General features: G+C 39.5%; 1 protein-coding gene across 7 annotated transcripts in view; it reads left to right on the forward strand.

The window, feature by feature from the left end:
• TOPBP1 (DNA topoisomerase II binding protein 1) overlaps nucleotides 1-22,145 on the forward strand; it is an 82,148-nt gene that overhangs the window by 46,926 nt on the left and 13,077 nt on the right. For 5 of the 7 annotated variants that reach the window (XM_003419992.4, XM_023538837.2, XM_064277296.1 and 2 more), the window contains 13 exons: nucleotides 5,186-5,359; nucleotides 5,453-5,562; nucleotides 8,430-8,553; nucleotides 9,071-9,217; nucleotides 9,326-9,428; nucleotides 12,561-12,753; nucleotides 14,019-14,239; nucleotides 15,013-15,182; nucleotides 15,414-15,525; nucleotides 17,968-18,131; nucleotides 18,927-19,064; nucleotides 20,644-20,733; nucleotides 20,911-21,072. In XM_003419992.4, coding sequence (XP_003420040.2) covers nucleotides 5,186-5,359; nucleotides 5,453-5,562; nucleotides 8,430-8,553; nucleotides 9,071-9,217; nucleotides 9,326-9,428; nucleotides 12,561-12,753; nucleotides 14,019-14,239; nucleotides 15,013-15,182; nucleotides 15,414-15,525; nucleotides 17,968-18,131; nucleotides 18,927-19,064; nucleotides 20,644-20,733; nucleotides 20,911-21,072 — 1,908 coding nt within the window. Of the gene's footprint in view, nucleotides 1-5,185; nucleotides 5,360-5,452; nucleotides 5,563-8,429; nucleotides 8,554-9,070; nucleotides 9,218-9,325; nucleotides 9,429-12,560; nucleotides 12,754-14,018; nucleotides 14,240-15,012; nucleotides 15,183-15,413; nucleotides 15,526-17,967; nucleotides 18,132-18,926; nucleotides 19,065-20,643; nucleotides 20,734-20,910; nucleotides 21,073-22,145 lie in introns of those variants that run through there. The other 2 variants (XM_023538838.2, XM_064277298.1) reach the window with 2 other exon arrangements.

Below are 22,145 nucleotides of genomic sequence, written 5' to 3' on the forward strand. Positions count from 1 at the left end.
CTTATTAATTTTTCCACTATGTTCTTGAATAATCTTTTTGAGTTCTTCAACAGTTTTATCAGTGCGTTCCTTGGCTTTTTCTGCAGTTTGCCTTATTTCATTTGTGATGTCTTGAAGCATCCTGTAAATTCGTTTTTTATATTCTGTATCTGATAATTCCAGGATTGTATCTTCATTTGGGAAAGATTTTGATTCTTTTGTTTGGGGGGGGGTTGGAGAAGCTGTCATGGCCTGCTTCTTTGTGTGGTTTGATATGGACTGCTGTCTCCGAGCCATCACTGGGAAACTAGTTTTTCCAGAAAATCCGCCAAAAAAAATATGCAGTCAGATCCCTATCAGAGTTCTCCCTCTGGCTCAGGCTATTCGGACGTTAATGAAGCCGCCTGGGGAGGGTGGGGGAGGGATCAGAGAGACAGGAGAGTAGCACCTCAGAATATAGCCAGAGTTGCTTGTCTTGCTTGGAATGACTATTATATCTGAGATTTCCGCGGGGCGCATCGCCTATGTGTGCTGGCTGTGTGGAGACTGCCCCCGGAGGGTCTGGCCCGCTGGAGTCACGGTCAGAACCTCCGCTGCCAGCCTGGGACGGTGCACTCCCAACTCCAAAATCAGTTGCTGCCTCCTGGGAACTCCCCGTCCCGCCTGCCGCGTCGCCGCGCCGCCCTTGAGAACCGGCTGGGCCCCGCCCCGGGGTCAGCTCAGGCGAGCGGAGCAGCTCCCCGCGCCTGCGCTGCGACCGCGCGTCCTGGCTGGGACGCCACTCTCCCCGCTCCAAGACCCGTCACTGTCTCCCGGGGACTTCTCCCACCGGCTGCGTCGCCATGTCGCCCGCGCGAACCGGCTGGGCCCCCTCCTGGTGTTAGTTCAGGGGGATGGAGCAGCTCCCCGCGCCCACGCCCCACCAAAATCCCGGTGGGACGGCTCCCTGGCTGGGACGCTGCTCTCCCCGCTCCAAGACCAGTCACTGCCTCCCGGGGACTTTTCCCACTGGCTGTGCCGCCACGCCGCCCTCACGAACCAGCTGGGCCCCCTCCCGGAATGAGTTCGTGGGCCAGGGCTGGGCCCCTTGTTTGTGCCGTCTGCCCCCCTGGGCTCTGCCCCAAATCGGATGCCGAAGGTCACCTGACTGGTACGCTGGCTCCAGACTCTGAAAACAATCCCTGCCTCCCCGTATTTGTTTGTTCTCCGTCTCTAAATCTGTGTTTGTTGTTCAGGGTTCGTAGATTGTTATGTACGTGATCGATTCACTTGTTTTTCTGAGTCTTTGTTGCAAGAGGGATCTGCGGTAGCGTCCACCTGGTCCGCCATCTTGGCCCCGCCTCCCTACTTTATGTTTTATAGTCCAGTCTAATTTTGTCTGAAGAGTGAGCTTCAGGAATAGTTTTAGTTCTGGGTTAATAAAAGTACCTGGGGATCGTGGCTTCAGGGGTTCCTCTCCAGTCTCTGTCAGACCATTAAGTCTGGTTTTTTTTTTTATGTGAATTTGAGTTGTACTCCACACTTTTCTCCCACTCAGTCAGGGACTCTTTTGTGTTCCCCGTCGGGGTGGTCATCAGTGGTAGCTGAGCACCATCTAGTTCTTCTTGTTTCAGGCTGATGGAGTCTCTGGTTTATGTGGCCCTTTGTCTCTTGGGCTGATATTTTCCTTATGTCTTTCGTGTTCTTCGTTCCCCTTTGCTCCAAGTAGGTTGGGACCAATTGATGCATCTTAGATGGCTGCTTGCAGAACATTGGGATGCAGAACATTTTCTTAATAAACTTAGTTATGCCAGTTGGCCTGGGTGTCCCCCAAAATCTGAGGAGAAAGTTGTTACTAATCTTGTTAAGGATCCCTTGTATAAGGAGAGTTGCTTTTCTTTTACTGCTTAAAGATTCTTTGTCTTTTGACAGTTTGATTAAAATGTGTCTGTCTTAGTTATTTAGTGCTGCTATAACAGAAATGCCACAAATGGATGTCTTTAGCAAACAGAAGTTTATTCTCTCACACTTGAGGAGGCTAGAAGTCCAAATTCACAGTACCAACTCCAGGGGAAGGCTTTTTCTCTCTGTCAACTCTGGGGGAAGATCCTTCTTATCAATCTTCTCTTGTCCTAGGAGCTTCTTAGCGCAGGGACCTTGGGTCCAAAGGGCCTGCGCTCCTGGCTCTACTTTCTTTGTGGTATGAGGTCCCCTGTGTCCCTCTACTCACTTCTGTCCTTTATGTTTCAAAAGAGATTGGCTCAAGACATAATCCCATCTTGCCTCGTTAACGTAACTGCTGCTAATCCCATCTAATCAACATCATAGAGACAGAATTTGCAACACATAGGAAAATCACATCAGATGACAAAATGGTGGACAATCACACAATACTGGGAATCATGGCCTGCCAAATTGATATTTTGGGGGGACTTAATTCAGCCGATGATAGTGTTTCTCTGGGATCTCTTTGAGCTTGACCTACTTGTAGTTCATGAGCTTCTTGGATATGTATATTCATGTCCTTCATCAAATTGGGTTTTGGGTCATTATTTCTTCAAATACTCTTTGTGCCCCTTTCTCTTTCCCTTCTCCTTCTGAGACTCCTGTAATGTGTATGTTGGTATCCCACAGGTCCTTAGGCTGTGGTCGCTTTCTTCATTCCTTTTTCTTTATGCTCCTCAGACTGGTAATATCAGTTAAAAAAAACCCATGAGGCAGTTCTCTGTTACGCAGGGTTGCTATGAGTCAGAATTGACTCTGCAACACCTAACAACAGCAACAGCGTTTTCAAGTTTGCTATTCTTTTTTCTGTTTGCTCAGATCTCCCGTTGAATACCTCTGGTGAGTTTCATTTCAGTTACTGTCCTTTTCAGCTACAGAATTTTTATTTGGTTACTTTGTATAATTTCTCTTTCTTTATTGGCATTCTTTTTATTTTCTTGTGAATAAGGTATACTTCACTGTTTCTTTGTATGCCTTGTGATTCTTTTTTGTCGTTGGAAATTGTATTAATATATCTTGAATATTATAATGTGGTAACTCATTATAATCAGATTTTCTTTCTTTCCCAGGATTTGTAATTGTTGATTGTTGAAGGCTGTAGTTGTCCATTTGTTTAGTTACTTTTCCAGACTGGTTTTGCAAATTCTATATTTCTTGTCATGTGTCGTCACTGAAATCTGTTCTATCATCTCAGTGATCAACTTGAAAGAGATTTTTTTAAACACCAAAATTCAGCTGTCCGTTTTGTCATTAAGCACTTTCCTGGTATCTTTAAGTTTTAGATTACATTCCAGAGTTCCAAGTAAGTTGATTCTGTCTGTGTTTGCCAGCTTATGGTTGCTTTCAGTGAAGGGACCAATGCTTGAAGTGCCCTACTCCACTATTTTTCATAATGCCATCCATGTGTATCCTTGAGTCTCTCTTTTTTTATTGTTACTCAGCTTATGTTTAAGAGATTTGTTCATGTTGCTCTGTGTAATTGTAGTTCACTTATTGTATTCTATCTTATGGATATACCACAATTTATGTTTCTGCTGTTGATGGGCATTTGTGTAGTCGCTAGTTTTTTTGCTCCTATAGGTAATGAACGTTCTTGTGCATATCTCTCAGAATATGTGTGCGTGCATTTCTGTTTGACACGTACCTAGAAATGAAATGGCTGGGTCATATTTCAATTTTAGTAGATAGTGGCAAACCCTTTGCCAAAGTCATTGTACCAGTTCAAACTCCCACCAGTAGTGTATGAGAGTGCCCAGTGTTTCTTATCCTTGCCAACACTCAATATTTTAAGTTCTTAAAAAATTTTTTATTGAGAAATAGTTTCTAACTTACAAAAAGTTATGAATAAAAATAGCACAATGAATACCCATATACTCTTTAATTAAGTGTGTAGTGTATTCATTGTCACTATTTTTCACAAATTTTATAATTTCTGTTGGGATTTCCTCTTTAAGCTAAAATTTAATAGAAAGTTGTTACATTTTCAAGTGGAAGGGTTTTTTGGGTTTGTTTTTTTTTTTTCCTATTTTTGAGTTGTAGTTTTTTGGTGCAATAATTGAAGCAGTGTGTTATTGTCATGTGAAAAATCAGATCATTGAAGAAGATTGCACCCCGTAAATAAGTGAATGTATTCTATGATAAAGGTTGCATGCAAATTAGACAACCAAATAGCCATCTGCGAAAATGTTGAGATTAAATCTCACCTTATATCAGAATAAACTTTCAGATGATCAGATATTTAAATATAAGAAATGAAACCATAAAAATTGAAGAAGAGGCCATAAGAGAATTTGTTTTTAAATAGTCTCAGGTTGGAGAACACCTTTCTAACTAACATGCTCCCCAAAATAAATAAAAAGTTAATGAGTTTCATAACATTAAAAAATTCTGGATGGCAAGAACTTTGACAAATGGCAAGTCAGGAGCAAATCAGTGTGTTTTATATCAGTCAGTATATACAAATATAAATATAGATGAATATAAAAATATACTCATGTGAATGAAAAAGACTGATAACCCATTGGACAAATGGGCAAATGATAGGAACAGGTAGTTGTCAAAGAAAAAGTATACATGCATAAAGATTTTAAAATCATTTAACATAACAGAATGAAAAATTAAAGCGTACAGGTATATTTTTTGAAGTAGCAGGTTACCACCAGCACCACCTCCCCCCACCCCCGCCCAAAATCTGATTACTCACTGTGCTGTCAAGCATGTGTGGACATATATTCTCGTACTTTGCTTGTCAGAATGTCAACACTGGTATATACATTTTACTCAAGCGGTTCCCTTCTGCATGTGCAAAATAGTATGTGCTTAAGATTATTTATCACAGCATTATATGAGCAAAAGATTGTTAACGTGATGTTCATCAATTGGGCACTGGTTAAATACATTCTGCTGTGTGCGTGGAAAGTATGGTAAGCACTGATGCAAATGTAAGCTTGTTAATCTCTTTGAACCAATTTGCTCAAAGTGTAGTTTTTTTGTTTTTCCTTCATGATGTATACATATAGGTTATTTTTCATTCTTATTTTGTTGTTTGAAGGAAACGAAACCAGAGGAGGTTAAGGCTGTAGTTGGATTAATATTGAGGGTTGCTCCTCCTTTTTCTCTAACCCACCCTCCTCCGCTTTCTCTTTCCGCACAATGTTTACCCCCTCCTCTTCCTTTCTCCCCCCCCTTATCTCCCTCTCTCCCTCCCCCTCTGTACATACAGGATGCACTTGCAGCCTTGGAAACTCCACGAGGTCTCAGCCAGCAGAGGAGGAAATTGAGTACACCACTGTCAGAAGTCATTGTCAAAAACTTGAAAGTGGCTTTGGCAAATAGCTCTCGAAATGCGGTTGCTCTCTCTGCCAGCCCTCAGCTGAAGGTTGCCCAATCTGAGAAGGTAGAATTAGGTCTCTTATTAGAAGAATGTTTTAGATAATAAGACATTTCAAACAATAATCGTTGATGTATTTCCTTTATTTTCCAATTATAGGACGAAGCTCCAAAGCCACTTCACAAGGTAGTGATATGTGTTAGTAAAAAACTCAGTAAGAAGCAGAGTGAACTAAATGGAATTGCAGCCTCTCTAGGAGCAGATTACAGGTAGCTGGCAAATATTTCTGCGTGGTGGTAATCTGGCCTAAATTATAGACAAACCTAAAGCTGTCGTGAACGTCTACAAGGCAGCATTTATTTTGCCTTTTGGTATTGTTTTCTACAGAATCTGTCCAGTATGGTTTTTAATTTACCACATCCTTTATAAGGGCACTCTCACGTATCAAGTCATATTTACGCGTATTTTTTAGGGTATTTTCAATAAATATTTGAGTCCCTAGCTTTGTGCCACACACTATTCTAGAAACCTGAAATCCGTGAATGAACAGCACAATCTAAAAGAACCCCTGCCTTCAAGGAGTTTGTAGTCTAGTAAATATGGCAGGGCCTGAGGTTAAGCATATTTTTACCTTAGTGGTTTTCAGATTAGAGCCCTTCTGTGAACAGTACTAAGTATTCTTGCAACACTCCCTAACTATGATGGTTTCTTTGAGGATGTTTTAATTTCTATCATTTTTACTACTTCGGAAACATAGATTACCAGATCTGTCCTCAACCTGGCAGGCTAAACTAGAGAGAACTTCCTCACACAGATAGCGTCATCATCAGTGACGGAGGGAGCCTTGCCGGGTCCAGCCGGCTCTGAGCTCACGCCCCATCCACTGTCTGCAGAGCTGGCCTGCTTGCTCTCTGGGGTTTGCCCGTGGAGGGCCCCTGGCCGGGTCCAGCCGGCTCTGAGCTCACTCCCTGTCCACTGTCTGCAGGGCTGGCCTGCTTGCTCTCTGGGGTTTACCCATGGAGGGCCCCTGGCCGGGTCCAGCCGGCTCTGAGCTCACTCCCTGTCCACTGTCTGCAGGGCTGGCCTGCTTGCTCTCTGGGGTTTACCCATGGAGGGCCCCTGGCTGGGTCCAGCCGGCTCTGAGCTCACTCCCTGTCCACTGTCTGCAGGGCTGGCCTGCTTGCTCTCTGGGGTTTACCCATGGAGGGCCCCTGGCCGGGTCCAGCCGGCTCTGAGCTCACTCCCCGTCCACTGTCTGCAGAGCTTGCCTGCTTGCTCTCTGGGGTTTGCCCATTCATAGCCATAGCGAGCACGAGGATTGGTCTCCCAAGTGCTGCACCGTTTGAGGAGTATGGTTAGCTTCATCTTCCCTTTTGGCAAGTCCTCTTTAATTAGCTTTCTATTTGATAAATTGAAATTGGTATTCACATATAAAAATAATATGTATCTGTAGCAGTTAAAAGCAGCTTAGCATTTAATGCATATGTTGTAAAATAGTACAGCTTTATTATTTACTATAGCTACTTATCATTTATTGTAGCTGCTTATTGTTATATTTTTATGTATACCAAAACCAAACCAAACCCTTTCTGACTCACAGCAACCCTATAGGACAGAGTAGGACTGCCCCGTAGGGTTTCCAGGCTGTAAATCTCTATGGAAGCAGACGGCCACATCTTTCTCCCTTGGAGCGGCCTTTCAGTTAGTAGCCAAGTGCTCAACCACGGCACCACCAAGGCTCCTTATTATTAGATAATTACACTCTATTATATTATCTATTGAGCACTTAGTATTGGCCATGCATTATCTCATTTCTTTCTCACAGTAGACCTGTGAGGGTATATATATTATTTGTTAAAATCGAATCTTCCTATGGATATCCTTTTTAGATATGAACTTGATGTAAGACTTAAAAGGGAACACATACGACTTGAGTTTTTATAAAATTTAAAACGCCGGCTCTCAGTATAATAAATGGTCTGTATTGTCAAAAATCTCCAAAAGGGAATACAGTAAGACTGCTTTTGACTTCTTAACTTTTCAGTTGCATTAAAGTTTGCATTAAATCTGTCTTTCTGAAACAGATTTCTCATACTTCGTAGTGGATAAAAGGGAAGACCCTTTAATACGCAGAGGTTACGACATTTGTGTATTAAGTTCTCAGGTGGAGATGTCCCAAATCATTTACTGTTCTTCCATGAGCTGGGACCAGACCATCCTGAACAGATCGTCTGATACTCTCTCCTGTCTTCAGACAGTTAAACATCAGACCAGCTCTTCTCAGTACATCAGATGTAGCATCCTGTTTTTATGAAAAATATTTTCGTAAGATTCCCTGTACTGAAATGAAATTCATAAATAGTATAACCTACCTATGTTTATAACCTTAAAAAATAAGTCAGTACGGTGCTGTGATGCATAAAAGAAATAGAAAGCACCTAATAAAGAACTTACGTTTAGTATGTAAATGCCTGAGCCTGAGGACTCTAGAAGACAATGGAGTAGTCAGATGTGTACACATATATGCAAAATTATCTCAAATGCAGCAGCCACGGAGCTGAGATGGGTACGGAAACTCAGATACACGGGCTGCGTTTCTGTTGGTAATGTGATTTTTCCTGAGCTCCAGATGAGCAGAGTATTGATTTACACAATGGCTCAGTTTTCCTATCTGTAAAATGGATGTAATAATACCAGTGTTTCCAGAGCGTTGTTGAGGAATGAATGAGATAGTGACACAAAGTGTGTGGTATAGGCAAGTGTGCAATGACTAGTGACTGACAACAGCTGGAGGACTGATTGATACTTTGCCTTTTTATTAATTTGAGAATACCTTTATTGTTACTGTAAAGCAGATAGTCATTATAAAGGAGAAAACTGAAACAATTCAGAAAATTATAAAGAAGAAAGTAATATTTTAAAGAACGTCCTTTCTAACATTCTCTTCATTTCTGTGCCAAGAGATATACGTATAAAATTTTATGAAAAGATGGAATCTGTCATTTTAATGTTCTTGCTTACTGTTAAGATAGTTGTGAAAGCTTTGGGAAGGTCAGAATACTGTATATATAATGAATAGTGATCGTCTTTAACGTGTCTTTCTCTTAGTTATTTTTTTTTTATTTGGCTGTTTCAGGTGGAGCTTTGATGAAACAGTGACCCATTTCATCTATCAAGGGCGACCAAATGACACTAATCGGGAGTATAAATCTGTAAAAGAAAAAGGAATACACATTGTTTCAGAGCACTGGCTTTTAGAAGTAAGCAGTACTTTTTTCCCTCCCTTCTCTGTTGAATGAAAATTTATACCGAACATCCTTTCAGAGGACAAATAAGTTTCAGTGTATGTAAACAAGTTTGAAAATCTGGGTTATTTATATACATTTCATCTCTTTGGCGTCTAAAACTTTTATTAATTGAAAATAATCATATGAATGAAACTTTTATAATAATTTGAAGAGTTAGCATAGCAGTACAGTTTAGAACTGTGCTTTCTTTCCATTTTTCCTTTTTTTTTGTTTTTGCTGAGTATTCTGTACTCCCTGGGGTGTGATTGACATGGCAAAAGCACAGAAATAGAATTAGATTTTATACTTTAGTGGACATGACATTAAAAAAGAGAATATTTTGTCTCATATGCATGAATTTTTCATTGTAAACTACTTTTCAAAACTTTAGCTCTGTGAACTTCGGCCATCTTAGAACGTAATGTATTGGTTGTCCTTATTCCACTTAACGTCTCCTTTCAGTATTGTTTTAAAACCCATTGTATTGCAGTGTGCTCAAGAGTTCAAGCGTCTTCCTGAATCTCTTTACCCACATACTTATAATCCCAAAATGAGCCTGGACATCAGTGCAGTGCAGGATGGCAGACTCTGTAATAGTCGACTTCTCTCAGCTGATTCGACAGCAAGGGATGATGAGGTAGACAGTGTGGATGACACGTTTCACTCCTCTTCAAGCTGAATGTAAGCTGTGAAGGCTATATACCGTTGTTTGGTCTGAGAAATTGTACTTTTTCTCCTTCAATAGGCTGATCATTTGCCATTAGAAACAAAGGATACAGACAACACGACCATTGGCGATAAAGAATTAGCAACATCAAGTGGAAGTGGAAAGAATGACACTAAAGGAGGTAAATGTCTTAAGTTACAAAAAATTATTCTTTACAGGTTTGTATCTTTCATACAGAATCCTCCTTTTGCATCAGATGGAAAAATAGTTATTTTCTGTATTGTTAAATATAAGTAAAAAACATATATTTGAGGAATGATTCGAGATTCCATGCCTGTCATTAAATAATAATTTACAAAGCTTCTCCCATTCATTGAAAAGCATTTAAGTGATTTTAGTGTGTTGTTAGCTGCCTTGAGTCAGCCACCAACTCATGGTGACCCCATTTGTCATACAGTAGAACTACTCCATATGGTTTTTTTGCCTGTAATTATTATGGAAGCAGTTTGCCAGACCTTTCTTTTGCAGAACAACTTGGGGAGGGGGATTCGAACTGCAAGCCTTTGGTTTGGCAGCCGATCAGAAATCACTATGTAAAGTTTGAAGTTGATGGAACTAGGTATTCTAAAGAGTTGGTCTGATAATAATCCTCTTGAAGGTAGGTGGAGTTGGTGATCTTTTGAAAAATGTATTCTTTAATTCTTTTCAGTGTGTCATGGATTGAATTGTGTCCCCCCAAAAATGTGTGTATCAGCTTGGTTAGGCCATGATTCCCAGTATTGTGGGGTTTTCCTCCCATGTTGTGATTGTAATTTTATGTTGAAAGGATTAGGGTGGGATTGTAATACCACCCTTACTCAGGTCACCTCCCCGATCCAAGGTAAAGGGAATTTCCCTGGGGTATGGCCTGCACCACCTTTTATCTCTCAAGAGATAAAAGGAAAGGGAAGTAAGCAGAGAGTTGGGGACCTCATGCCACCAAGAAAGCAGTACCAGGAGCAGAGCATGTCCTTGGACATGGGGTAGCTGCACCTGAGAAGCTCCTCAACCAGGGGAAGACTGAAGACAAGGACCTTCCTCCAGAGCCAACAGAGACAGAAAGCCTTCTGGAGCTGATGCCCTGAATATGGACTTGTAACCTACTAGACTGTGAGAAAATAAATTTCTCTTTGTTAAAGCCATCCACTTGCGGTATTTCTGTTCTGGCAGCGCTAGATGACTAAGACAAGGTGATGTAAAAAAAAAAAAAAATTATTTTATATAATATTTTCGATATATTTGCATGCTTTAAAGGTTCAGAAGAAGGTATGAAGAGTTTCTCCCACTGTTATCCCCCAGCCTTCCAATGTTACTTGTTTCTTATACATACCCTTCCAAAGATGTTTTAATGCATAACCATGAATATATGGTTTCTATTTCCCCACTTTTTTAAAAAAAATAATGTTTAATTGTGTTTTTGGTGAAAGTTTACACAGCAAATTAAGTTCCCATTTAACAATTACTACACAAGTTGTTCAGTGACATTGGTTTACGTTTTTTGCAATGTGTCGACATTCTCATTAATTCTGTTCTGGTTTCCAGTAATCTGATTTCCCTGTTCCCTAATCCTTTCATCCTTGCATTAGAGTAATTGTTGGCCATTTGATTGCGTATAGATGATTTTTTAAAGGCTCGCAGTACTCACAGGCACTGTGTTTTATGAGCCAATTTGTTAATTTAGCTAAAAGGCGACCTTGGGGTAGTTTTGGTTCAAGGTTTAAGGAGTATCTCAGGGCGATAGTTTCAAGGAGTCTTTTAGTCTCAATCGATCCAGCAAGTCTGAACTTCTTAAGAATTTATGTTCTGTTGCACATTTTTCACCCATTCTATCAGGATCCATCTGTTTTGCAGTCCTGAGCAGAACGGTCGTTAGTAGCTGGGTACCATCCTGCTCTTTTGGTCTCAGGGTAGATGAGGCCATGGTTTGTGTAGACTGTTAGTCTTGTAGACTAGTTTCTTCTCTAAGTCTTTGGTTTCCTTCTTTCTGTTTTGCTTGGGATGAGAAGAGACCAATAGTTGTATCTTAAATGGCTGTTCGCAAGTTTTTAAGACCCCAGACACTGCTCACCAGATTAGGATGCAGAACATAAACTTTGTGAACTATTTTATGCCAATTGACTGAGTTGTCTCACAAGACTAAGGTCCTAAGCTCCTCACTTCTTTTTTAAATACATAAATGGTGGACACTGTATATGCTGTTCCTTACCTTGTATCTTGATAGAGTCCCTGGGTAGTACCAATGGTAACGTCTCAGCTGCTAACTGAAAGGTTAAAATTTCAAATGCACCCAGAGGCACCTTGGAAGAAAGCTTTGGTGGTCTACTTTAAAAAAAAACAGCCATTGAAAACCCTAGGGAGCACAGTTCTACTCTCACACACGTGGGGTTGCCATGAGTCTGAATTGACTCAGTGGCAACTGGTTTACTGGTTTTATGTATGCTATTCTATATCTTGATCTTTTTGTTTAACAGTTCAAGTTGGAGATTGTTTAATATAAATATGTAAGAAGCTAGTCTTTTTGAGGGTGATGGTGGGGATATGATATGGGCAACTGTATAGTATTTATTGTTTGGGTAGCCCTAGTTTATTTAGCCTGTGCCTTTTGATAGGCATTTAGGTTGTTTTTGCTGTGATAAATAGTGCTGCAGCAAATACCCTTACGTACATATACCAAATCCATTACCGTCAAGCTGATTCCAACTCACAGAGACCATATAGGACAGAGTAGAACTGCCCCCATAAGGTTTCTGAGGGACAGCTGGTAGATTTGAACTGCCGACCTTTTTGGTTAGCATCTGAGCTCTTAACCACTGCACCACCGGGGCTCCTACATATATGTAGGTATCTTATTTTTAATGGATTGGTACTTCTATTTTCCTTAGTCATTCTGCCCTACCATACCTTTCCCTATGACTTAACTATTTGATTAGTCATACTCTGTTTATTCCAGATGTATTTATTTAATACCTACTTCAGTGTAAAACTCAGATAAATAGGTTATGGTCCGTGTTTTCAAGGACTATGGGAAAAAGTCAGGCACAGGTATATCATGAGAGGGGACAGAATAAGGCAGGAAGCTCTAGAAGAGGGACGTCACTATTCCTTTCATGATAATGGCTGCCTCTGTGTTCTGTAGTATTCTTAGTCTTGGTGCTTGGTACATTATTATACCCCGTAATACGTTTTCAGCCAGATCTAGACAAAATAGTTAATGTGGATAAGGTATAATAAAAGAAACCTCACCTTGATTTGGCGTATTTGTGTTTATTTCAAGGTCTGACACAGACTTTGGAGATGAGACAGAACTTCCAAAAGCAGCTGCAGGAGATAATGTCTGCAACGTCTATAGTGAAACCACCAGGGCAGAGGACTTCCCTTTCGAGAAGTGGCTGTAACAGTGCTTCTTCAACCCCCGACAGCACTCGCTCTGTCCGCAGTGGACGAAGCAGGGTCCTAGAGGCACTGAGGTACGTGTCTGTGTCACCGATGGGACTAGGTGATTGGAGAGAAAGAGAGCGCCTTATTTAGGGTACTGTGAACCCAGTTTCATAAGTTAGTCTTCATTTTCCTTCCTTTTTTTAAATAAACAGCAAAGGAGAAGTTTCAGGATATCAAAACCAGTGAAAAGATGACGTTACTTCCCCCCTTAGTCCAAACAATATACATTATGCTTTTTATGACCTCCCCTAAGAAATGATTTTAATATAGTTTGCCTCATGTGAGATGGATTCAGTGTACAGCTCTCTTTGTTCTATAGCATTGGTATTAAATAGTAAATATTTGTGTGTGTGTGTGTAACTTAAACAGATATTTCTTTTAGGAACTTTGCAAACATTTTGTATTCTTTATGGATTTCTTCTCAGAAAGGTAATCCCGGATCTTAGAGTGACGTGACTGAAGTGCAGGAGCAAAAGTTCATCTTTTTCCTGACAGGAAAAATCTCTAATGATGAGCATTGTGGGACCTGTATCTTGACTTTAACTAACTGAGTTTTGTATTTATCTTATGCTAACTGTACTTCGTGAAGCCGGTTTTTTATCTGAATACTGAGTCAAAGTGGCTTTTTGTTGAATTTCTCATTATAAATGTTTATGGGTATAGATCTCGTTATAGAGAGCTTAAATCCTATGCTGTTAGAGTAGATAAATACACTCTGAGACTAAAAGGGTACCTTCCTTTCTTTTTTGAGGAAAATGAGCTCTTCGAGGTACCATCAGATGATGACGGTGAGCATATAAACAAAAAAAAAAAACCCAGTGCCGTCAAGTCGATTCCAACTCATAGCGACCCTATAGGACAGAGTAGAACTGCCCCATAGAGTTTCCAAGGAGCGCCTGGTGGATTCGAACTGCCAACCCTTTGGTTGGCAGCCGTAGCACTTAACCATTACGCCGCCAGGGTTTCCCGAGCATATAAAGGCGAACCATAAATTTTACAGTCTAAATTATGGACTCTCTTGAGTGTGGATTTTGTTGTGGCTATCTAATTATTTAAGACCCCTGGGTGGTGCAAATGGTTTGCTTTCAGCTACTAACTGAAAAGTTGAAAATTTGAATCCACCCAGCAGCGCTGTGGAAGAAAAGCCTGGCAATTTACGTCCAGTAAATCAGCCATTGAAAACCCCGTGGAGCGCAATTCTACCCTGAAACACATGGAGTCACCACAAGTTGGAATCGACACAGTGGGTAAACAGGTTATCTGATTACTTAAAATTGTTGTTTTTATTCCTTAGGCAGTCTCGTCAGACAGTACCTGATATCAACACAGAGCCCTCGCAAAACGAACAGATCATTTGGGATGACCCTACTGCCAGGGAGGAGAGAGCAAGGCTCGCCAGCAATTTGCAGTGGCCCATTTGTCCCACACAGTACTCTGAGCTTCAGGTGGACATAACAAAACTGGAGGATTCCCCTTTCCAGGAGCCTCTACATGATCCACGGATTGCTGAACAGGGTAATAAGAAAGACATCTGTTGACCTCTTAAAAGTGAACAGATAATAAGCAAATCGTGGTTCTCTGAATCGTACATGCAAACAAAAACTCACTGGGTACTTCTGCTTTGGGTTTAAACTTTTAAGAGTCAGAAAAATAATTTATAAATTGAGGTACTGAAGTTAAATGGAAAAATATATTTGGAAATTTAAAATTTGGAAATTTCGGATTAACCATTTTTTTCCAGACATGATTCTCTCCATTGTTCTTTCTTTCATTCTTATCCTTTGCAGTTAATGCTTGGCTTTTCTCCCAATCATCTTATTTTTACATGTCTTCTAAGGTCAGTTCAGCACGTACCCACGTTTGTTCCTTGGATTTATATGAGTTTCTTTCTGAATCCTCCTCTTTCTTTTTTCATTTGAGCATTACTTTAAAAACAAAATGCGCCCTCTCTCTCATCTTTGATCATCTTTTTCCCTTTTCACTTATTTTTCACATTATATGATTTGCCTGTTCTGTAGATTTCTCCCTACTTCTGATTTTCTTAAAGTGTAGAGGAGCTTTTATTTTCTAGGTTTGGGTATTTAAAGCTTGGTATTTTGAAAAGGGTTTGTGAGAAGCCCACAGATAATAGCTCATAGCATTTATTAGCTACTTCTTTTGCATGTACTTTTTACATTCCAGAGTTTGTGTTTAATTTCATCTTGGGTAAGACAGATAAGAATATTTTCCAGGATTTGTTCTTAGTCGTATTTGGATAATATCACACTGTAGCATTTTATTGCCCTCAGCTGTCTGTGATACTGGAAACCTCTGTGTGACTGAAGCCCCAAAACACCACCTGATCTCTGAAGAACTGGGAACTCCAATAAAAGACAGCCACCTGATCCCTACACCGCAAGCCCCCAGTATTGCCTTCCCCCTCGCCAACCCACCTGTGGCTCCACACCCTAGGGAAAAGGTATGTTCAGCATTAGTTTGGTGATAGGACTTTGGATATTGCTGTTATGTTGCATTCGAAATTTGTTGATACCAGTTATCAAGGATTCATCAGATGTTGAAAATGGCATTTCTTGGCATTGTATTATTTCTGTATTTGATACCTCAGAAGACTTAGTAAAATGTCACTGTAAAAGAACCTGGTAACTTTTTTAATCTTAATTTTTTCTAAAATAAAACCTTTCCATTCCAGGTTATAACAGTAGAGGAGACTCATGAAGACTTAAAAAAACAGTACATATTTCAGTTGTCATCTCTGAATCCTCGAGAACGTATTGATTATTGTCATCTCATTGAAAAACTAGGTACCGGTATTTTACTTAAATCTCAAAGAGCCCTACATGGTAACCTTATTTGATATAGAGCTTGAGATAAAGGAGATAGGTGACTTGGCTAAGGCCATCCACTGAGTTAGGATTAGAGCTGGAATTTTATGTAGTCACTGGATCATGGGACTAAAGAGTTAAATTGAAAGCAATAATTAAGGTTTTTAGAATCTCCTGTGCTGCTTTGAGCATTTGCTCATTGATAAAACTTTGGACAAAATCCGTAAAACTACAAGCTTATAATATAAATAAAATTGCATGTTAATGAACTTGAAGGTACAGTAACATCTTATCCAGAGAGGAGGATCCTGGCAGTCAACGCTGCTAGATAGATTCTAGGACTAGAGTCATACCGTTTGTTCTTTACTGTTCGCCTGTGTCCTTATTATGTAGCAGTACTCTTACTCCACTCATCGTCAGGCTTTCCCTCTGACGTCATTCTGGAAGCAGCCTACTGGAAGGGTAACCAGCTTACTGGAAGGGTAACCAGATGTTCTGCGGCAGCACTGTCCAATGGAAATATGACATGAGCCCCCTATGTAATTGTAAATTTTCTAATAGCCACATATGAAAAACTGTAAGGAACGGGTGAAATTAATTTTAAACATATATTTTATTTAACCCAGTATATTCAAAATATTATTTAACAGTAATCAATATAAAAAAATTATCAGTGAGATTTTTTCATTTTACTTCACGCTGAGTCTTTGAGATTATGTATATATTTTATACTTACAGCGCATCTCAATTTGGACTGGCCATTTGTAGGTGTTTGATAGCCACGTGTGGCTAGTGGCTACTGTATTGGGCAGAGTAGTCTATGGAGTTAGCAAAATTATAGTAAAAGAACTCAATTTGATAGCTGGACATCAAGAGAGAAAACAGTAAGAAATAATAGTTGCTTGTAATAGTGGCCTTGAATCATCAAGAAAAGATTAACGGCTATTAATATCCTTGTAAAGGAGAACAGTGATATACATTATTTAAAGGTTTTTGTCAAACACAGTTGGACACTTGAGAAGCTATCTCTTCTTAGAAACTACTCGTGTGGAGCCCTTTTTTTCCCATTTGCCCAGGGAATTAGATGAGTTCGTAGAGCAGAATTGCTAAGCTTTACTCAGAGCTCATCAACATGCAACACTTCAGGTGTTTGTTTCCTGTACGTTGTTCTGTCTCTGCAAACTGGGCAGACTAGGAGCAGCTAGCAGGCGGTTGATCTAGAAGAGGTTGGGACGCAGAGGCCGATGAGTATAGATTGTGCTGGAATTGGGTGTCTGTGACTGTAGAGAGTCTCTTTGAATGCAGAGAGACATTATGATACGTACTGCGTCCAACCCTTCATTTCATAAATGCAGCAACTGTGGCCAGCAGATGTGCATAAGTAAGTCAGTGTATTATGTTATCTGAGCTACAGGATACATTTGTTATGTAGATGTGAATATTATATGGATATTATATCAGTATGGAATTTTACCTTACTGTGTTTTTGTCACTGTCATCCTGGAGTAACCTACAAATGATTATAGTAACCTACCTTCATAGGGTTGTGAGGGTTAAGTGAGTTAATAATCCAGAGTGCGTACATAAGTGCTTAATAAGTATTGCCGCTATTACTATTATTATTATCATTATTATTAGAGTTGTCTGTAAATCATGAGTAGAGTTTGAATGTTTTGTTATAGTCTTAGAAAGTCCATGATACAACTGCATAACCACTGGAAAGTTGACCTCTAAACTAAAAATCAACAGCCATGCTTTATGTAAGCTCATATTTACTTATGCTTTCATCTCTCCTCAAAGCCAGACTTCATAACATATATATCTGAGAAGAGGTTCCAGCTATTGCTTTTTCCTCCTGCTGCTCTATCTTCTTAAGATTGCCTAGAGTATGCGTGCTTTCCTCTCAAGCTTCTCTCCTAGTCTACTGCCCTTATTTCCGCTGACAGATTCTTCTTGTATATTGACTAGAACAAACCAACTGTAGGCAAACAGAAATTTGAACAAGGATTTAGTCTTTAGATAGCAAAGCATTTTTCTTGATTATATCTGGTAATGGCGTTGCGGCTATAGAAGAACTTTCCCATGTATTTTAGAGATGCCTGCTGAACTACGTAGGTGTGAAGTGACATGGTATCTGGAACTTGCTTTAACATAGGTTGGCAAAACCTTGATCATTTTAAACTCTAGGTGATCGGTGCATAACGGTTCATTGTACCATTTTACCTACTTTTGTATTCAAAATTTTCATAATAAACATTTATTATTTTAAATGTGAATTAAAATAATGGTTAATTTAGGTTTTTGGTTTAGATACTTCAAAACATTGATTTATAAATGATTTCAAGGCATGTTTGAAGCTACATTTTTCCTACAAAAAAAGCTAAGAGTCAGTAAAGTACAACCGAGTTTTCTCTCCTTAAGGTGGATTAGTGTTAGAGAAGCAGTGCTTTGACCCCAGCTGTACACACATTGTTGTGGGACATCCACTTCGAAATGAGAAGTATTTGGCCTCGGTGGCAGCTGGGAAGTGGGTGCTTCATCGCTCCTACCTGGAAGCGTGCAGGACTGCCGGGCGCTTCGTGCTGGTGTGTATCCACATGACGGGAAGGGTCGTTTTCTGTGGAATAGAAGTGGCTGTCTCTATTAATAGAGTCCAGCACACACACTGGTTGTCCAAGTACTTGAAACTACCAAATCTAACCAATTACTAGATTATACCAGTTATTAGAAGGCCGTCGTTAACAAAGTGGAAAATTGTAGAGATCTCAAAACCAGATTCCTAGTTACCATTTTTATTCATTTAAAAAAATTATTTAGTTTCTTAATTGAAGTAATGTTCTCTGTTAACATTAGCCATTTTCAGATTATCTCCTAGCAGGATTTTATCTTTACTGTTAGCCCATTCAATATTAAACTAAGTATTTGAGGTATCCAGTTCCTAACTGACCATCAGAGTAGTATCCATCATGTAGTTTTTGAACTTTTCAATTAGAGTTCCCTAGGGATCTCTTGTAAATAGGTCATCAAGCCATTAGTACATACCACCTCTGAGACTGTATCCTTCTGTGAAGTGGGTCATACAGTAGGTAAACCCCAATATTCTAAATATTCTCAATTGCCAAGGTATGCTTATCAATAGGTTTCTTAGAAAAGTATACAGTTTTTTTCCTGAGTTCTACTTAAAAGTCTATCATATGTAGCCAAATTAATCTGCATTTCCTCCATACTCATGTTTAGTACTCTCTGTAACGGTTGACAATGTAGATGGCTTTTAACTTTACTAGATTGTGGGCTCCTTGAGCAGAGAGACCTTGGGCTTGGTATAGCACAGCGGCTCCCCATATTGTAGGAACTCAGACGTTGTTGAACTGATTCTCCAGGAAGAAGACTATGAATGGGGAAGTAGTTCCATTCTTGATGCTTTGACTGGAATCAATGTACAGCAACGGAGACTAGCACTTGCAGCAATGAGATGGAGGAAAAAAATCCAGCAAAGACAAGAAACAGGCATTGCTGAGGTATTAATGTGTAGTGTGTGTAATGTGTAGGTAGTATAAATGATATTCAGAATCACAACCATTGCAGGTTAAGAGATTAAGCTTGACCAAATAAGAATAATTCTACTTGTTTTTTATACCTTGATGGTTATGCTTAGTTTGGATATTCTTAATTGAGCTTAATGGTAATTCTTAGTTGTTCGAATCGTGATTGACAGTAAGATATATATCATACCAGTGGCTCTTTTAAAAGTAACTTATGTGTGTAAAATGTGACCCATACTATATTTCTTACAAAGAATCTTCTTAGCATCTAGCTTCAGAGGTTCTTAACCTGGAGTCCACAGACTTTCCTAGAGGAGTTTGTGGATCAAATTCAGGAGGTCTATAAACTTTGGATTGTGGAAGGAGAAGCACATCTTCATTTTTACTAACCTATATATATTTTTTTTAATAATTGAAATTTAGCAGTTCATTAATTATAAGTCTAGGCAACAAATTTTAGCACTATTAGCAAAACCTGTGAATTTGCCACCAGAAATTAGATATTTTCATATCACATTATAGTTTTAAAGGAGCCCTGGTGGCACAGTGGTTAAGCACTTGGCTGCGAACTGAAAGGTTGGTGCCTTGAACTCATCAGCCGCCGTATGGGAGAAGGATGATGTGCAGTCTGCTTCCATAAAGATTACAGCCTTAGAAACCCTATGGGGTCCCTATGAGTTGGAATGGACTTGATGGCAACGGGTTTATAGTCGTAGGTATCTTAAAATACTGTGTGTGTTCATCACTAATTTTAAAATCATAATAGTTATTAGACCTACCAGTAGATCTTGTGATTTAATGCCTTAATTTAGAAACACATCTATTATATCATAATTTTTTTATGTATATCTCAATAACTTTCGATAAAGTGCATTCCTTTGTAGTCCGTTATATTTTATTTTGTACATTAAAAAAACATTACTCATAGGATATGTGAATTACCTTTCAATAGTTTGTTGTTGTTGTTTTTTTAGTTATTCAGAGAAGGGGTGTGTAGATTTTACCAGACTGCCAAAGGGGTTCATGGCAAACAAAAAGGTTAACAGTCCCTGAGTTAAATAATATTTCATTCGTGTTGTATTCTGAGTTCTCTAATATCTCCAAGTCTTTGCTTTGATTCCCTTTCTTTTAGAGTAATTCCACTGGCTTCTGTTGTTATTTCCTGCATAAAGGAAATAATAATATGCAAAAGTTTTCAAGAGAAATATAACGGAGGCTTCACCTAATCCAAGAAGCTGTGCTTTAGGTTCTACTTTCAATTAATTATAAGGAGGAAGAATACTAGGAAAGACTAAACATAGATCAGGCTGCTTTGTTTTCGTGTTACCTATCATTAAGTTGTTTTCCTTCATTCCAAAAGCAATTACGAATGGCCGGCCATGTGCCAGATGCTGTGGCTGTGTGTTTTAGCATGCTCTGGCCAGAGGCAGCACAGTGTAAAGGTTATAAGATTATTCATTGTCATAAAACTGAATCTACAGATAAAATAATACATTGTCTGCATTATTTTGTCATTTGTTTTCCAAATGATTTCAACACTTTTTTTAATTTGTAGGGGGCATTTAGCGGATGGAAGGTTATTTTACATGTTGATCCATCCCGAGAAGCAGGATTCAAGCGTCTTCTTCAGTCGGGAGGAGCAAAGGTTTGTACTGAATTTATTGACTGAATTTTTTACATGAATTATTTTCTAACTAAGTCTGCTTATACTAAGTTCCTGATTTTCTGTACTTTGTGAGATGGTCATCCGTAAATACATATTATACAAGTTGAACTTACTTGGGACATTGATAGATTGTGATGTTGCTGCTTTTCTCTTTAGGTGTTACCCGGTCATTCTGTACCTTTCTTTAAAGAAGCCACACATCTCTTTTCTGACTTTAATAAACAAAAGCCAGATGACTCAGGAGTTAACATAGCAGAAGCTGCTGCACAGAACGTGTACTGCTTGAGGACAGAATACATCGCTGACTATCTCATGCAGGTTTGTGGGATTCTGTCCTTGCCCACCTCTTATTAACTGCTGGGCTGTTGTACTTGGAGAAGTAACTGCACATCAGAGCCCTTGGCTTGTTATTAATAGAATGTTAGTCTCCTGTTATTCTTTTACTGAACCCCCTTCCAGTTTGATTCTGTTTTTTAAAATAATGAGCATATATTTGTTCACTGGAAGTTAAAATATGAGAGGGGTATACAAGTCTAGGTATCTCTAAAAGCCTAGTTGCCATCAAGTCAATTCAAACTCATAGTGACCCTACAGGACAGAGTAGAACTGCCGCACAGGGTTTCCAAGGAGCAGCTGGTGGATTTGAACTGCTGGCCTTCTGGTTAGCAGCCAAGCCCTTGACCACTATACAACCAGTGCTCCAAAAGCCTTGATAGTAGTACCCTTTACAGTGTTGGAATATAAAGAAAGCAGAAATTGATTCCAGAAGTACAAGGAGAAACATTTGTTTTACCCAGCGGTCTGTCTTTAGTTTTCTCGACCTTTTGGGTGGCGCGCAGTGAGTAGATGTGTTAGAAGCTGTGGTGAATCAAGCATTTGCTCTTTACTCTCATGTTCAGAATTGGCCTGTGTCATGTGACGTGAATGGCCAAAGAAAACTCTCTCCCATTTCTGAAATGCCATCAGGAATCAGCAAAGCATGATACATGAGCAGAAATGTCTTACTATATATAAAGGATTTCAAACAGAATAGTATAGAAATGAGGGGAAGCCAAATCTCAGCCTGCTTGAGGACCCAGAGTTTAATGGAAAGAATGACTAAAACATAAACATGACACCTCTGTTGTAAAGCAGTGGGCATACTGATTAGAAATTAGTAACCAAGTATTAACTCTTCTTTTGCATTTAAATAACTTGTAAGAAACCTTGATTTGTTGAGAAGTGACCTTTTAAGAATTTTTCCAAAAGGGAAGAGGGCAGCAGGAGTTGGGGGGCTTGTGTAGAAAACTCTGCCATATCCTGTCCAAGAATTCTGGTCATAGCAGGTATATAGCTACCCACCTAGACAAGAACCAGTGGGTAGCTATTAATTGCCTATACTTTGCGGGGCT

This window comes from Loxodonta africana, chromosome 26 (assembly GCF_030014295.1).
Source record: "Loxodonta africana isolate mLoxAfr1 chromosome 26, mLoxAfr1.hap2, whole genome shotgun sequence".
NCBI lineage: Eukaryota > Metazoa > Chordata > Mammalia > Proboscidea > Elephantidae > Loxodonta > Loxodonta africana.